Consider the following 15,419-nt stretch of genomic DNA (forward strand, 5'->3'; position numbering starts at 1 on the left):
TCTATTATTATATAGGACATACACACACTATGAAATGAATTATACATAGTTCAGTTGAAGAAGATGAGCCACATGGCTTCAAAAAGCCTGGAAAATGTAGCATTACCTTTGCAGTGATGGATTACTCTTCCCCACAGCTTGTTCCTGCTCAAGCAGGACAGACTCCCCACAATCGACAAATGCCTCTTTGCCCTTGTTAGTGCCACGTTCATCCTCTTCTCTGAGTCTATGAACCCAAATTGTCTTGTCCTGACACATGACAGGACGATGATTTCCTTCTCAGCACCCTGGAATGCATCTACCGTGGACACCTGGACAGGTTTGGTTTCAAAAGCCTCAGAGTGGAGCCCAGTGAGCAAATTCTGGATCTGTGGGCAAGGAAATAGGGAAAGGGAGGAGTTTGGCTAGTCACAGTCAACCAGTTGTCTTGAGCAAACACACTCAACAAGTCTGAGCCTACACAAGGTGTGAACTAAGAAATGAAAGTGCAGCGAGGAGGGAGAACAAAGTGAAAAAGCATTTTTTTAATCATACATTTGAATTAAAATGTTTTGATCAACTTTAGAGGAAAAATATAGATTTATTTTTCTAATAAGAAAGAGAAATTATGGTAAACTCTACCCATCCATTCTGGCTGACTCTTCCCAGTTGAAATGCAACTTGTGTTTAGAACAAACACGTGGAAGGAAAAAGCTTTAATAATGATCTGTTACACAAACCTTATACATCTGTGCCTTATAAAGAGTAATCACACCAATTGCAGCTCCTTCTATGCCGCTTGCAATCAGGGACTGGATGAGCTTGACTATAAAATGAGCTTCTGCCATGTTGTAAATGCTGTTGTCTCTTTCCATCTGGGAAGAGGGAAAAGATGTCCAAATCAGGTCTCACAAACAAAATGCAAAGAAAAATGGAATGGAGGGAAAACTGTTCCAGAACTTACTTGCTCCATGCCATTAACACTGTAAAAACACAGTGTTGGGAGCCAATCCAGTAGAGGAGCTCTGTCCTCCTGGGAAATGCCATCCCTCAGGTTCCCTGCATAGAACAGCTCGTTGGCGATGGCACTCAGGGCAGGGTGACAGCGGTACTGGGTCCGAAGAAGTATTGGGTTGTGTCCCTGAAGGATTAGGATTGAGAAAGTGTGACTGGGAAGTGCTCAAGGACAGGTTGGATAGGGCTTGGAGCAAGCTGAAGTGGAGGTGTCTCTGCCCATGGCAGGGGGTGGAATGAGATGATCCTTAAGGTTGTTTCCAACCCAAACCATTCCATGATGTCTTGCCACATTGAAACACTGATCCTCTGACACCTAACCCAAAGTTCTTGTAGAGGTTTAAGTGGACCTGAAATTCCACCCTCCCCCTTTCCCAAAGGTGTGTTTAGCAGGACCTACCATGAGACACAGCCTGTCAAAGAGGGTCTGCTCCAACCCCTGCTCGTGAGCACTCTCAGACCCCTGGACAGTTGGTGGTAGCTGCTTGGGGTCTCCAACAAGGACAAGCTTTTCACATTGAAACCTGAATAAGAATGTGGAAAAAAAACCCAAAGGAAAAAGGTTCTAAAGAGGATGTTAAGCTGTTCATAAAGTGTGTGTTGTGAGTGTATAGCACACTGTTCTCCATCAACCTCCCTTCTCCACCACCCTCTTTCCACAGGTGAAATAACACCTAAAAGCAGACCTGGACTTAAAATTACCCTTCTTGCACTCTAGGGTGAGACCTGAGGGTTCATGTGCTTAAAGAGATGTGGAGTTTGGCAATTATGGGAGGTCGTGTCACTGCTGAGGCCCCAAAGGAAGGCTGTACCTGGCAATAGGGAGAAGAGAGGCAGGTTCAGTCATCTGACTGCACTCATCCAGCATCACCACAGGAAACCTGAGAGCATTCAGGCAAGGGAAGGGGCAGGCAGCACAGGTCACTCCAACCACCTTGACCTGTGTTGTTAGCCAGGGGAAGAAATGGATAGACCAAAAGTTAAGTTTGTTTCATAGTTATGTCTGTACAGGACATAACTGTAGCAGGAAAATACACCTAAATTTGGCTTCAGAAACTCTACTACACAATATCTCCCAACAAACTGCTCAGATCTGCTTTGCTCTACTATAAGCTGAGAATTTTTGAGCCCAGGACTGAGGAGAAAGCTCAGAAATTGAGAAGATTTTTCTACAGGGAGTAGAATCTGAAATCTCCTTGGCAGCTGATATGCAACTCCACGATAGATTTAGCTCAGTCCTTATCTTTTTCCCTTTAGGACTCTCTAAGTGTTAGTTTCCAGGTGACGATGCAGGTGAGGAGAGCTCAGAAATGTTTCTCTCCCCACCATATAGACTAGAGTGGCAATGTTAAATCAGATTGCAATGGAGCTCAGAAAGGGTTTCTGTTTTCCATCTCTTGACTGTACCTGTTGCAGGATAGTCTTATTGGTCCCCAGTTTGTGCTGCTCTATACTCTTCCTTACATATATCTTTTCAGCTGGAGTCAAATCTTCTTTCATGAGAGCCATCAGCTCTTTCAGCTGCTCATTTTCATTCCCTGAGCCTGCATGTAAACTTGGAAAGGTTTTGGAACAGGCATTACAATGAGGAAAAGAACTTGAATTGGGAAGTGCTTTCAGAGTTCTGTGAACACCCAACATAGACTAATCACACTTCATACATAACAATACTTTAAAACAATGTATTAACTTATCCCAAATTGCTTCAGATGCCTCAAACAAGAAGTTTCTTACCTGTGGGGAAGAATTGCTTTGGTGATTTTCCTAATACTTCCCACTCTGATGAAATCCTCAAAGCCAAGCTCGAGCAGACTTCAAAGGAAAGGAGATGATAGATGTTACAGGAATGGAAAAAGACATTTTGAAACCTTTAAAAGTGGTTTTAAAAGACACATCAGAACACAAACTCTTGTGATTAACCAGATCAGGCTACAATGAAAGTAAACCAAACAAAATTACCTCATGATTTGCCTCAAAAATGCTTCATGCCTTGAGGATTTCCCTCTCATAGTCTTCCATTTGTACATTCCCTTCCTTTATCCTTCCAAGCCATGAGTTATGCTTCATGTTAGCTTCATGCTGAATCTTCCCCAGACTGATTCTCTCTGCCTCTTCCTCTCTTTCCATCCCTCCTTCCCCTACTGCTACATCCCAAAGATCCCTGAGCCATATCACTTTGCCATGATGGATTTTAACAATAAATTTGATGAGAGCAGAGCCCAATATTAGTCTTATGCCAATGTCTTATGCAGCTTTCACTCCTTCAGTTGTGCAGAGGAGGAAAGGTAAAATTACAGCCTGTGTGTGGCACATTTTAGGAAAAGAATTCCATCTTTTGGAAGTGTTTTACAGGAAACATCAACACAACTACGTGCATAACTGCCATATAAATCCATATATATCCATGTAAATCCATATAAATGCATTGCTGTTTTGGGAAGAATGGTCTGGCAAGGCCTCAGTAACCCACCCCAGCAGGATCCTGTCAACAGCCACGTTGGTGGAAGAAGCAATCAGGAGTTTCCATGGAACTGCCCTGGGCCCCTCTGTAGCCTCACTGCTCTCAAAGAGCTGCGCGAGGAACAAGATGACCACAGACAGCAGGTAGCTCTTGCCAGCTCCAAAAACACCTGGAGTTTGGGAAGAAAAAGCCAAATTACATGGGAAAATTTCCTGGAAAATACAGTTTTCATCAAATGTTGTAACTTTATGCTATGATTCCTGTAGAAACATTGCACAGGATTTGCTTTGGCAGCTCTGAGGATCCGTGGGCAACCACTTACCTTATTCTTAGCATCTACTACCTGCAGGAAGTTCACAAAAAGCTATGGAAAAGGGGAAGCTGAGGTATTTTCCCCAAATTTTCTAATGGAAAACATGCATTATTTGCTAAGGAGCCTCCTCAGTACATTAAATAATACAAGTGTCTGCACGCACATCCCTCACACCACATCCTCAGTTGCAGAAAAAGGAATTGAAGAGATGATTACTTTGGAATTACTACTAATTTTAATTAGTTTAAGATGCCTGACAGCCCAACAACAGCTCAGGCAGTGTTGTCTGTACTGGGAATGTCATTATTGTCAACCTATTTACTGTGACAGGATCTGAGACCTTATGTCTATAGTGCTTCTTTTCAATACTGACTTAAAAACACCTTTGAGATGTTACTATCTTTTTTTGCACATGTTGAAGAGGGAGAAAACAAAGAGAGAAGGAAGTATAAACCACTAAGGAATAATGTGGAAGAGAAATTCTATGATAATTTAGCAAAGCTAAACTGGTTTTAGTATGAAAGAAGAAGAAGATACGAAGTAACTCTGATTTTGTGTATGTATCTCTTCAGATGGTAGTTTTTAGATAGGTTTTTAGGAACAAAACTCTGTACTTCTGTGGAATCCTGCAAAAGGCAGAATCCAGACTTCAGAATGGATCTGTAATGTCAAGGGCATTGTCAAGGAGCCCCATCCAGGAATGAACTTTCAGGAGATGCATGAAGTAGGTGAGGACAAGAGTTTATGAAGCTATTCCATACACAGGGGAAGTTTATTCAGGGTTATCTTTTGGGCTGCATTTCAAATAAGTCAACATCTACCTAGAATGTCCCTTCAGGTCTGCCTGGAGTTGTAAATCTCTGATGCAGGAAACAACTGTTTTATCACTGAGAGAACTGAGGGAGATTTCACCCACACTGGCACTAGATACCAATCAGCATTTTGGCACAGACACAATTTCAGCCAATCTCAAAGGTATTTGCTGCCTACCACGTATGATGGTGATAGGGAAGCTCTGGAGTTCTCCCTCTGGGTTGGTGTTGCCACTGGAGCTCATCATCTTAGCTATGTGAATCAGGGACGTGGCCTGGTCTGGGTTCAGGGAGAACCTTTGGATCATCTCTTCAGCCACTCCCATTGCTACTTCAGGGCTGACAGGTCCAGACATCACTGAGTGTTTCAGGCTCATGGCAGGGGGAATAAATCCTCTTTTGCTGACTCTCTTAGCAGCATTTTCAGAACCAAAATTCCTAAGAGAAAGACAAAAGCTGAGATATAATAGAATGTGTAGCTCCTGGTTCTGATGTTGTCAGTCTGAAGAACTGAGCTGGGAGTTTAGGATGTGCTCACAGAAGCACTGAACTCACATTCTTAGGAGGTGTGGGATTAGTGGCAATGTGGATGGATTGAAGTGCTCCTCCATGTTCCTGAGGGATGCCAACTCCCCACTGGCATTACACACCAGCAGGGCATGAACACACACTGCAAAGGCCACAGGGAAATCAGATTAGGGAGAGATTAAATGAGCCCAAATGTCAAATCAGCAAAATAAATTAATTCTAATAATTAATTAAGAGCTTAATTTAGCTCTTTCATTTAGAAAAAAAAAGTCAAAACAAAGCTAAAACTTTAGCTCAATTAAACAGCAAAATAAGAAACTTTTGCATCATATTTGGCATTGATCATTTTTTGTGACATCTATACCAGACACAGTTCAGGCCTACAAACCTTCCTGTTCCAAAACAACATCAGTGCTAGGCTTAGGGATATTTTCTTTTTAAAATACAAGGATGAAAAATAACTCAAACTAGAGAGTTTGGTGGTTTTTTCTGGATTTTGAAACACCAATTTTTTAGCCATTCTGGACTGTAGCAACAAAGGCACAGAAAGGAATGTTGTGACAGTCAAAGAACAGGTTTAATGTATGGATTTAAATATAAATAAATATTTAGATATAAAATACTATATAAGTGTCAGTTTTCCACAGTGAGTTGTTTGGGGTTTCTGTGTTGTTTTTCAGGGACAGTAACAACATATTGGTGTTACTCAGACTCTGACAGCCAATTTGAATTCCATATTATATTATCTACCATATTAATTTATATTATCCTCATTTCTTCCTCACCCATTTGAAATTTCCTACCAGCCACTTTGCAGGTTTAATTGCATTAAGTTCTGTAGTCAAATGTTCAAAGATCCAAGTTGCAAAAACACTGTGAATTAAACCATGTATTAGACTTGAGCAGTTTTAATCTCATCCTTCAGTGCTGGGCGGATTTTTTTCCCCCACAAAATTGAATTATTTGGTGCAGAACTCACTGTTGGATCTCCAGTTTGAGGGGCTGTAACCTTTCAGTGGCAGCAGCTCTATTTCATTGCTGGAGGATGGTCCAAAGAAAGCACTGCTGGCAATGAAGGTTTCCAGGGGGTCAAAGTTCAGAGTCTTTGAAACAACCCAAATATCATCTGTCAAAAACAAACACAGAGTTCTCCTCAGCTGCTTCTACTGCCACCTGCTAAATCTGATGCTGATAACTTTGCTTACCTTTGCTGTAGAGGGAGGAATGTTCCTTTCTGCTCAGCTTGAGGTATAACTTGGTTTTGGAATCACCATCAAGGCTGGCAGGGGTATTCAGCGGTTTCTTGAACTTACTGTACCTTTGTGCTTGAATTTCAAAGGTTTTCCTGGGGAATTGTGATTTTAAGACAAATTATGTAAACAATCAGCACACTTTGGGTTCAGCACTAAAAATAAGCTCCACAGATTGGAGCAAATTGCACAGATTGTGGTAGTTCATCAAGTTATGTTATTGAGTGTTAAATGAATTTATCTTGACTGCAAAATTCTCTCATCTTCAGCCATGATTAAATTGTGCAAGTTAAGCTGCACAGACCAACCTTTGATACAACTTCTGATGTCGAAGTTAGAATCTTGAAGAGAATAAACCAAATTCTCTTACAAAAGATTAGACGAACAAGAAGTCAAATGCAACAATTGTAAGGGATTTCCTTCAGGAACTGATCAAGCTGTTACTAAGCAGTTTTGATTCTTGCTGACAAGAAATGCCTTGGCTGTAAATACTACTCCTTCACTAATGTCGCTCTTGCATATCTTTACACAACTTTAGCCTATTTAAACCCAGTGAAGATGTGCTACATGCTGCAGAAATGCTGAGCTTGTGGAATATTTAAACCCTGAACTCACACAGCACTGAGAAAAGCTCCAGAATACCTCACCAAGAGCTGACATTCCTCATAGACAGCAATCTTTTGACTTCTGAGGTATGTCCCAATGCTTTTGACATCCTGCAGCACTGCACTGGGTCTGGATTTTGTCTGTGTGGGGTTCACATCCTCTATCCACTTGAAAAACGAGCACTGCTCAGCTTTAGGGGCATCACAGGCATAGAACAAACGACCCTAGGAAGGGAGAGGGGGGGAAAAAATCCACCATGAGCACTAAAACAAGCGAGAAAAGGGGAAAGCAATGGACCAGCACTTTTGCCCCAAAATGTAAAACACCAGGACTAAACAGCACCTTGTTTTGACCTTCTTTTTTCACCATAACAAGCTTAGCAGGTTGCATGTGGTTGCAGAGTGGAGCAGAGCTCCCTTGGCTCTGGCTTTGCCCATCCTTCACTGAAGAGTAACATGAGATATCCACTTTGGAGAGAGCCTTGTGCAACCTTTGGGACAGCTCAAACAGCATTATGTTCAATTGCTCTGGGGAGAGAAAGGAGAGGCAGAGATCAGTACAGCCTGAAAATGCTTACACAGGCACACAACACTCCAACAAACACATCTGCACTTGAAGATTTCAATCCTAAAGCAAAATATTTCTTCTGAGGGCTAGAAGAAAACATGTGACCTGCCAAAACCACATATAGCAGGGAAAAAAAAAGCTTGGGAATCTAAAGACTGGGGAACAAGCACAAGAGTATATAGTTGAACATGTGGGTTGGTATTTTGCTTTGCCTTTTGGGCATAGACTGAATATATTTCAGTATACATATAAAAATCCAAATGGAGTTGGTCTAATAGATGATGTTGGTAGTTTCTCTCCATTTTATGTAAAGCTTGAGAAACACCCTGTGTAAAAATGACACATTTTACATAGCAGAGTGTCAGACTCACCTGTCAGAGCAGCTTTAAACACCTGTTTGTAGTGAATATGAGACTGAAACACAGCTGGGATGGAAATCTGCCTCTGAGGAACATTAGCATGTTGCACTTTCTCCACACTGGGAAAAGACAGCTCAGAAATTGTTATGGCCTAAAAAAAAAAACACCCCAGAAAAAGAAACCATTAAAGCTTAAAAATCCCTGAATGAGGCAAATTTGGCAAGTTTGTGAAAATACAGATCCCTAGAGCTTGGGATGCCATTTGATATGTACCATGAGGGGAAAATTTCTTCATAAGCTTATAAAATCCCAGTATATATGGATATTATATATATGTATTGTATAAAGACAGAGATCTATGTTTATGTATGTAGATGTATAAAAACACACACACTGTGCATATCAGTGTATATATATGACATGTAGTCATTATTTCCCCACCTCTATTTCACACAAATATTTCACTGGACAGACAGTTTTAAAGAATTAGAAAACACAGAATACTAAGTTTACATCAGAAAAAAACCTGTTTGTCATTCATTCTGTTGGACAACTTTTAAAACTTGACTTGTGGTTGGTTTGGGTTTTTTTTTTCCCCGTTTACTCCATTTCTCTACTGGTCACAAATAGCTGTGCTAAGTTTCTAGGTGCTTATTCGGTGCCATAACTTACTTATCCACAGTTAAAACTGAAGAAATTTAATACATTTTAAAATCAGTGACTATGCTTTGAAGCCAACATAGGTGTTGATTAAAATGATGCTGATTAAAAATCAAACTCTCCTTGAAAACATGTTTTCAGCAATTACAGCTGACAAAACAGCCCAACAGCTTTTATTTCAGCTTCCTCCATCACCATTCAAATTAAAAACCTCAGTGTGTGCCAAGGAATTACCTTCACAAAGGATTTGTCACAAAAATACATTAGCACTGCTGTTGTGCAGCTGAGACTCTTTTGTGTTCCTACCTAGGTAGAAACATTTCATCCAATCCTACTGATAACATCTTGCAGGAAAATAGATAAATGCAGTGACTTTGGGCAGAAAAAAAAATGTGTTTCTGTCATTTACTTGCTTGAGCAGTTACACACCTGACTGTCTCCTGTTCCGGAGTAGCAGCTCAGGTGACACAACACCTTTTGTGTTGTCTCAGCCAAAGGTGTCTGACTGAGGTGCAGAGAAAGTGACTTCCCCTCTGAAATCAAAGCTGGGTGGTTGCTGTCTGCACAGCATTTCCCAGGCAAGCTCTTGGCTGGCAGCAGAGGTGCAGCACTTTGATCCGCAGCTCTGCTCGCTCCCAACAGCATTCCAAGGACGTTCCCAGCACAGATGTCACCAGTCTCTTCCTTATCATCGCTGTTTTGAGTGCTCAGGTCACACTGAGCACTGTTTTGATACTTGAGCCACTTGCTTTGTCTATGTTGGGAAGGCACATCAGGAAGCACTGGTTGTCCACATTCCCTTTGTCCATCTTCCATGTCCTCCCCAAACACGGAGGTGCCATAATTCCTGTCCTCGGGGCCAGGAGCATTCTCAGGAAATACCTCTGGCTCACTGCACAAATTGCCTTCTGAAGAGCCCAAGGATTGCTGGATCTCCTTGCTGGCTGTGGGATAAAACACCTCAGGAATCTCCTCAGTGGCAGGAAGAGTGACAAATGGAGTTCTTGTTTTCATGGTGGGTTTGAGCCTTGGGAGGTGCCATTCCTCTGGATAACTGGATTTCTCCCCTGCTGTAGGGCAAACACATCTTACAAGCAACTTGTAGCACTTAGGGATGGCACTTGAGATGGACAAAAAGATAAGAATTCTAAGTTCTTCCTTTTACATCCTGTCTTCTAACTGGGAAAATCTTTGGATTATTCCCCCCTAAATTCCATTGGACATGAGAGATTTTGTGTGATTCTTCTAATTCATTTCCATCCCTCTATTCAGAACACACTCTGTAGCCACTCTACTTGTAGAAAAGACAAGTTAGTTAACCATGATTATGTTCTGGCGGTCATTAATCTGATGTCCTTGGCAGGTCAGTGACAGCTGCCAAGTGGCCAACAGAGAGCTCAACACTTGCTCATTATGGATCCAAAAAGATCCCCCACAAAACTGGATGAATCAATATTAGTGGAGATAAAAATGTAGATATAAAATATAATGTAGATAAAAAAGCTAAATTAATTATCAATTGTGACAGTGAGTGGCAGGTGCCAACTGCAAGTGGGTCAGAGGACAGATGGATGTGGAAGAAAACTCAAAGCAGGTCAATAATAAAACCATAAATATGATTTATAAGCTTAGCTTACAGCCTTTATTTGCCCCAAACCTGAAGCTGGTTTTTCTTCATACAACTAAATCACTCTAGTGAAGTCTCTCTCAGGAGGATGTAACTGGCAGAGGAACTGTTTGATAGCACAGCTCACTGTGCTTCAAAAATCCTCAGAGATTTTCCAGCTAAAAGGTTCTAAGCTGCAATTATAAACTGTAATTTCTTACTGAAAAAGAAATCGGGGTGTTCTGGTTCACTTGGTGAGATCCCATGCATCAGGGGCTCCTGGAGGTTTCCAACTGTTCCCTCATTTCCTGCAGCTGGAGAAGTTGTAGAGTCTGGATCAAGTGGGGAAATCAGTTCTCCTGGTGAAATCTACAGATGAAGCATCAACATGTCAAGTGAATGGGAAAAAAACTCATTTATTGTAGCTCTTTTGTCACTCTTCTCTCTTACATCATTCTCAACAACTGAAATGTCTCTCAGAGCTCAAACTCTTCGAAACTAACAAACTACCATGAACATGCAGGAAATGAAGGCAAAAACATCCAGAAGAGACAGTGAATCCACACCTTGCCACGTTCCCAGGCAGGCCACTGTGCTTGTCTCAGCTCAGAACATGAAGGAGAGCCTGACACTGTCCATGGTGGCACTTCAGGGTACACATGGAATGCCAATGCTAGGGAAAACAGTGAGGGACAGAAGTCATGCAGAAGCCTTGAGGCCAATTGCTGCCCTTCTCCTTTTGGTTTCACTTACAGGACTGATTCATTCTTGACTCCTCAACAACATCAGACTTCACTTGAAAATTCCCTTCTCTGATAAAGTCAAGATCATCCTCAGGAAGATTTGTGGGACCTGGAGACTGACAAAAGAAGGATAAGCAAAAACCTGTTAGAAATTCAACTGTTTCTCTTCTATTTTTCAAAGTGAAAAATCCTCAGAGAAATGCTCAGAGACAAGAAGAATCTTGCAAATGCAAAGATAAGTCAAAAGAAGGGTCTAACAACAAAGTTTTAACCCCAAAGCACCATATTGGTCTTTAGTGATCCTGATGACTGCAGCATTCTAAAAAATGAACTACTTTTATCCTACACTGACAGTAGACTTTCTTGCACTCTAAGGATAGCTCGGAACAAACATGTTTTACCTGCCTGAAGTCATAACTGCTTGAAAAGAAGGGTGAGAAAAATGTCTCAGCTGCCAGCTCCAGGTGACCTGGGTCCTGCTGCCATCCTAGCTGTGAGCAGGGAGCTCTCAACATGACCTCACTGGCTGCTGAGCCCTTCACTTGGTGCCCTTGAAATGCAACAAGCTGCACAACACATTGGAATCACCATTCACTGGGAATACTGCCCTGGATTGAAATGTAAGAAACAGTGTTCATTCTACTTCAGTTGCACATAAATTGTACCTTTGGTTGCCAGTCAGATGTCCCAAGGTCTCTCTGGGCTGCTGATACCGGCAAGATACATTTCTCTGTCTTCTGTAACAAATTGTCCACACAGTTGGACTGCAAAGTATCAAAAGCTTATTAGTCTAAGCATTTAATAAGCACTTAAAGTGAAAATTTAAGCTAAGAAATCTCTTGTGCTTAAACCAAAGAGGCATTTTGAATCACAGCCTTTTTGTTTGGGAGCCATGGCAGGAAAAGGAACTATGTTTGGTTTTCAAACAGGTCAGGAAAAAGGATTTAATCTAAAATCATTCAAAAGATGTGAAAGAAAACAGGTTGCCAAATAAGATGGGGCAGGGAAGGAGTACCACACTAATGTGATATTAAACATAACTAAGTATTCCAATTTGCATAAAGTTTCTTGCCACACATGAGGCCTCCTGAATATTTATTGGCAAGATGTCATACTCTAGTTATTACCAGCTTCTTGCTCAAAGCCTCTCAGCAGTTTCTACCTCTGTTGTTTCACAAACTTTTTCATCAATTTTCCTCAAGAAGCCTGAGGGGCAATGAATTTATCTTGTACAGATAAATATAAATAGTCAAAAATTGGTTACCATGAGGCCAGAAGGATCAAAGTATGGACAGGGAGAGGCCTGTACACTTTCTGAGTGAGACATTTCTGTGAGCTCTTTTACAGCTACAAGAGATGGAAAAGCAATAATGAGTTAGTTAATAGTTTGGGGATTTTTCCACGGATGAATTGCACAGTCAGGATTTAACTGAACGACAGCAAAGACACAGACTTGGAGCTCACAGTGTTGCTTTAAACACTACAGATTGCATGAGGGAACCTGCATAAGATCACTCCAGAAGTGATTTCTGAATGTGAGGAGGGAGAGTTCAGAGTTCACTTGAAAACAGAAGCTGACCTAACCTTCATCACTCACAAAGGGTTCAAACATCTTAGGAGTCTCTGTTGCACAGAACATGCTGCTGTTCTCCTCCATCTTTTGTAAGCTCTCTAATGCTGTGCTGTGTTGGGTCAGAGCTCTCAGGAGAGCGATGTTGTTCACCAAATCAGGAAGACCTGATGAACTCCCTGCTGTGAATTCCAGGCAGTCCATCCCTATTCTTTTACCTTTCCTGTCTTCAGGAGAGGCATTTGCGCTCTCTGCATTTTCAAATTCTCTTACAACTATTGCTGTTCCCTCTGGAGATGAATAACCTGTTCCTAAAGGATACATAGAACTGGAAATGAGAGCATCTTCCTTATGTGAAATGCCAAACACTTTTGGATGGTCTTCTGCAACAGACTGGAGTGAGCCACAGCTGGGATGGGATCTTTGTGACACAGCCAGCAAAGGACGGCCTGGTGCACCCCAGAAGTGTTCTGTGCCAGCATCTGGGGATTCCAAGCATCCAAGGTGCGTGGCACCTTCCTCAGTCTCCTTATGCATGGCAGAAGTTATTCTGCAGGGAGAAATACCTGAAATGTTTCCAGCTGTCTCAAACGTGGTTTCAGGGGGACAGTCATTAACATTGGTGTCACCAGGCAGAAGATCAGAGTGATGATGTTTCACCTGTGGTGTGACATCCACATCCTCCTCATTGCTTGTGGTTTCTCTACTTAATTGACTTTGATTAATCTTTTCTGTGTTGTGTCCACCACCCCAAAGTTCCACTTCAATCCTGGTCCAGTTTGCAGAATGTTCTGCAGCTCTCCTGCTGTCTCTGACATTGCTTTCACAAAGCTGAGATGAAATATCCCTAGCACAGTGATTTCCATCATCCTCTCTGTCCAGTGTTGGACATTTGACTTCATTTCTGCTGTGTGTCATTTCTTCACAGCAAGAATGAGGTCTCAATGCAGCGTTTTGTGCTGCATCTTCTCCCTGTAAGCAATCAGGACCCTGTAGAAGTGTGTCTCCTTCTCTGAGCTTCTTCCCATCTCCTTCACACACATCTTCAGTGTCTGTGTCATTAAAATCAAATGTCTCCATGAGATTAAAGTTAACCTCCATCAGTTTTTCACCTGGACAATAATCTTTGCCATGCAGACTTAATTCCTCCTGTGCAATTCCAGCTTCAGCCCATGTCACATCCCCAGAGAGCTCCAGGTCACTAGGCAATCCCTCTGGATTTTCTCTTGGCTCAAGCTCACTCTGCACCTTCACAGATGAATTCTCCCTAAGGTTGTTAGTCCCTGACTGCTGCCTGCATCCAGAGGGATATTTTTGACAGGGAATTGGACTTGCTGAAGGTGAAATGTCACCTGAGGATGGGACAAATTGCCTTTCACTCACTATGCTCATGGTGGACTCAGGTAGGAGGGAACTATGTGTGTTGCAGTGATCTTGTGCATCTGGACTTAAATTATTTACCTTTTTGTCATGCCTTTGTCCTGTGGCTTCTCCACCACAAGCTGAATTTAAAAGGATTTCAGCATTCCAGTCCTGTTTCTCATTTCCAGTTCCCTTGGCAAAAGGCAGGTGGAGGTTTGGAACAAGTCCCTTGGCAGAGTCTCCTGACAAAGCAGGGAGGATGGTACTTCTTTTGTCATATAAACCTGCATCTGTTGACAGCTGAAAGCTGGGAAGACACTCTGTGCCTGCAGGTGTTTGCTGTCTGTGTCCTTGGGCTGGTTTAGACTTCAGAAGGGCAATTATCTGCGCTGTGCTCCTGATGTGGTGAGACACTGCCCTGGGACCGGTATGACCAGTACTGAAAGGAGGTTCTGCCTTCACCACAAACTGGTCACAGTTTTGCTTCTCTGCCTCCTCACACCTGTCAGGAAACTGAGCTGAGAGCAGTGAGGACACAGACATGGGCTCTCTGTCATTATCCCTACATGCATCTTCCTGGAATCCTGCAGGGAGATGTGTGTCTGCATCCTTCTTGCAAATCATGGAAAACAAGGGAGAGCCCACATAAAACTTGGCTGGAAAATTCCCCTGGTACTGCCTGGATAAAGGCAATGGTGTTGCTTCGTCTCCTCCTTCCATGCTTGGTGTTTTCTTTTCCACTTGACGTGGCCCTTGGAAACCCTAAGAAAGAAATTGTATCTAATTAATCCACATTTTATAATCAGATGTTGAAAAAAGAGCACAATCCATCAAATATCTCATGGTCAAATGGCCTGGAAATAGATCCTGATCATCATCAAATCCCATCGGGATTCCACAGGTGTACAGAAACACCCTCAGGCCTTTGTGGTTTTCATTTCAAGCCTGCAGTGAAATCAAAATTAGCCAAGCTGGAAAAACATAGCTACAGGCAACATCTCTAGGAATGAATGGGAGATGTTATTTATTTACTATTCATTAAAATCTGTGGTTTAAAATCAATGTTAACATCAGACATAAAAACCTGAACCAAAAACATACTGTGAACTTCCTTTTCAAGCCCACAGGGAGATGTCTTGGAGGCTGAAGTGCACGTTTTAGACCATTTCTATCCATTGCTGGAGTTTCTCCTTTCCTTGCCTGATCTTCAGGAGGTTTTTCACTCCCTTTTGCTGCTTCAACTGTGATCAAATATCTTTCACTTTCTAAGTTGTCTCCAGCTGTCACCTAGGAAGGAGAGAGCAGCAGTGAGTACATAATATGCTGTAGAAGAAACAATATATAGATGTATTTTAAATAAATAGAGGATTTTAAGTGCTTATATGTAAAAAATCAGATATTTACACTCAATATATCACAGATATTATATAAATATTTCTGGGTTTATATCTATCTATCTATCTCTATTTATCTGTATCTGTCTACAGATACAGAGAGATATAGAGATACAGAGAGATATATAGACATATAGAGATAGATATACACTACAAGTCACAGAATCACAGAGTCAGCCAGGTTGGAAAAGACCT

At 41.8% G+C, this 15,419-nt stretch overlaps 1 protein-coding gene across 1 annotated transcript in view; it reads right to left on the minus strand.

Annotated features, from left to right (window-relative positions):
- Nucleotides 1–15,117, minus strand: part of ZGRF1 (zinc finger, GRF-type containing 1) — a gene marked incomplete at both ends in the record, with an annotated part of 15,639 nt that extends 522 nt beyond the window's left edge. The window contains 22 exons of the mRNA XM_009082896.1: nt 107–362; nt 714–854; nt 944–1,120; nt 1,394–1,517; nt 1,806–1,933; nt 2,401–2,548; nt 2,728–2,805; nt 3,464–3,623; nt 4,758–5,017; nt 5,135–5,249; nt 6,087–6,233; nt 6,313–6,452; nt 7,000–7,187; nt 7,306–7,490; nt 7,902–8,040; nt 8,979–9,619; nt 10,909–11,014; nt 11,300–11,464; nt 11,564–11,662; nt 12,163–12,245; nt 12,483–14,592; nt 14,932–15,117. Coding sequence (XP_009081144.1) covers nt 107–362; nt 714–854; nt 944–1,120; nt 1,394–1,517; nt 1,806–1,933; nt 2,401–2,548; nt 2,728–2,805; nt 3,464–3,623; nt 4,758–5,017; nt 5,135–5,249; nt 6,087–6,233; nt 6,313–6,452; nt 7,000–7,187; nt 7,306–7,490; nt 7,902–8,040; nt 8,979–9,619; nt 10,909–11,014; nt 11,300–11,464; nt 11,564–11,662; nt 12,163–12,245; nt 12,483–14,592; nt 14,932–15,117 — 5,776 coding nt within the window. The remainder of the gene's footprint in view (nt 1–106; nt 363–713; nt 855–943; nt 1,121–1,393; nt 1,518–1,805; nt 1,934–2,400; nt 2,549–2,727; nt 2,806–3,463; nt 3,624–4,757; nt 5,018–5,134; nt 5,250–6,086; nt 6,234–6,312; nt 6,453–6,999; nt 7,188–7,305; nt 7,491–7,901; nt 8,041–8,978; nt 9,620–10,908; nt 11,015–11,299; nt 11,465–11,563; nt 11,663–12,162; nt 12,246–12,482; nt 14,593–14,931) is intronic.
- Nucleotides 15,118–15,419: the final 302 nt, after the last annotated feature.

This window comes from Acanthisitta chloris, unplaced genomic scaffold (genome assembly GCF_000695815.1).
Source record: "Acanthisitta chloris isolate BGI_N310 unplaced genomic scaffold, ASM69581v1 scaffold7439, whole genome shotgun sequence".
NCBI lineage: Eukaryota > Metazoa > Chordata > Aves > Passeriformes > Acanthisittidae > Acanthisitta > Acanthisitta chloris.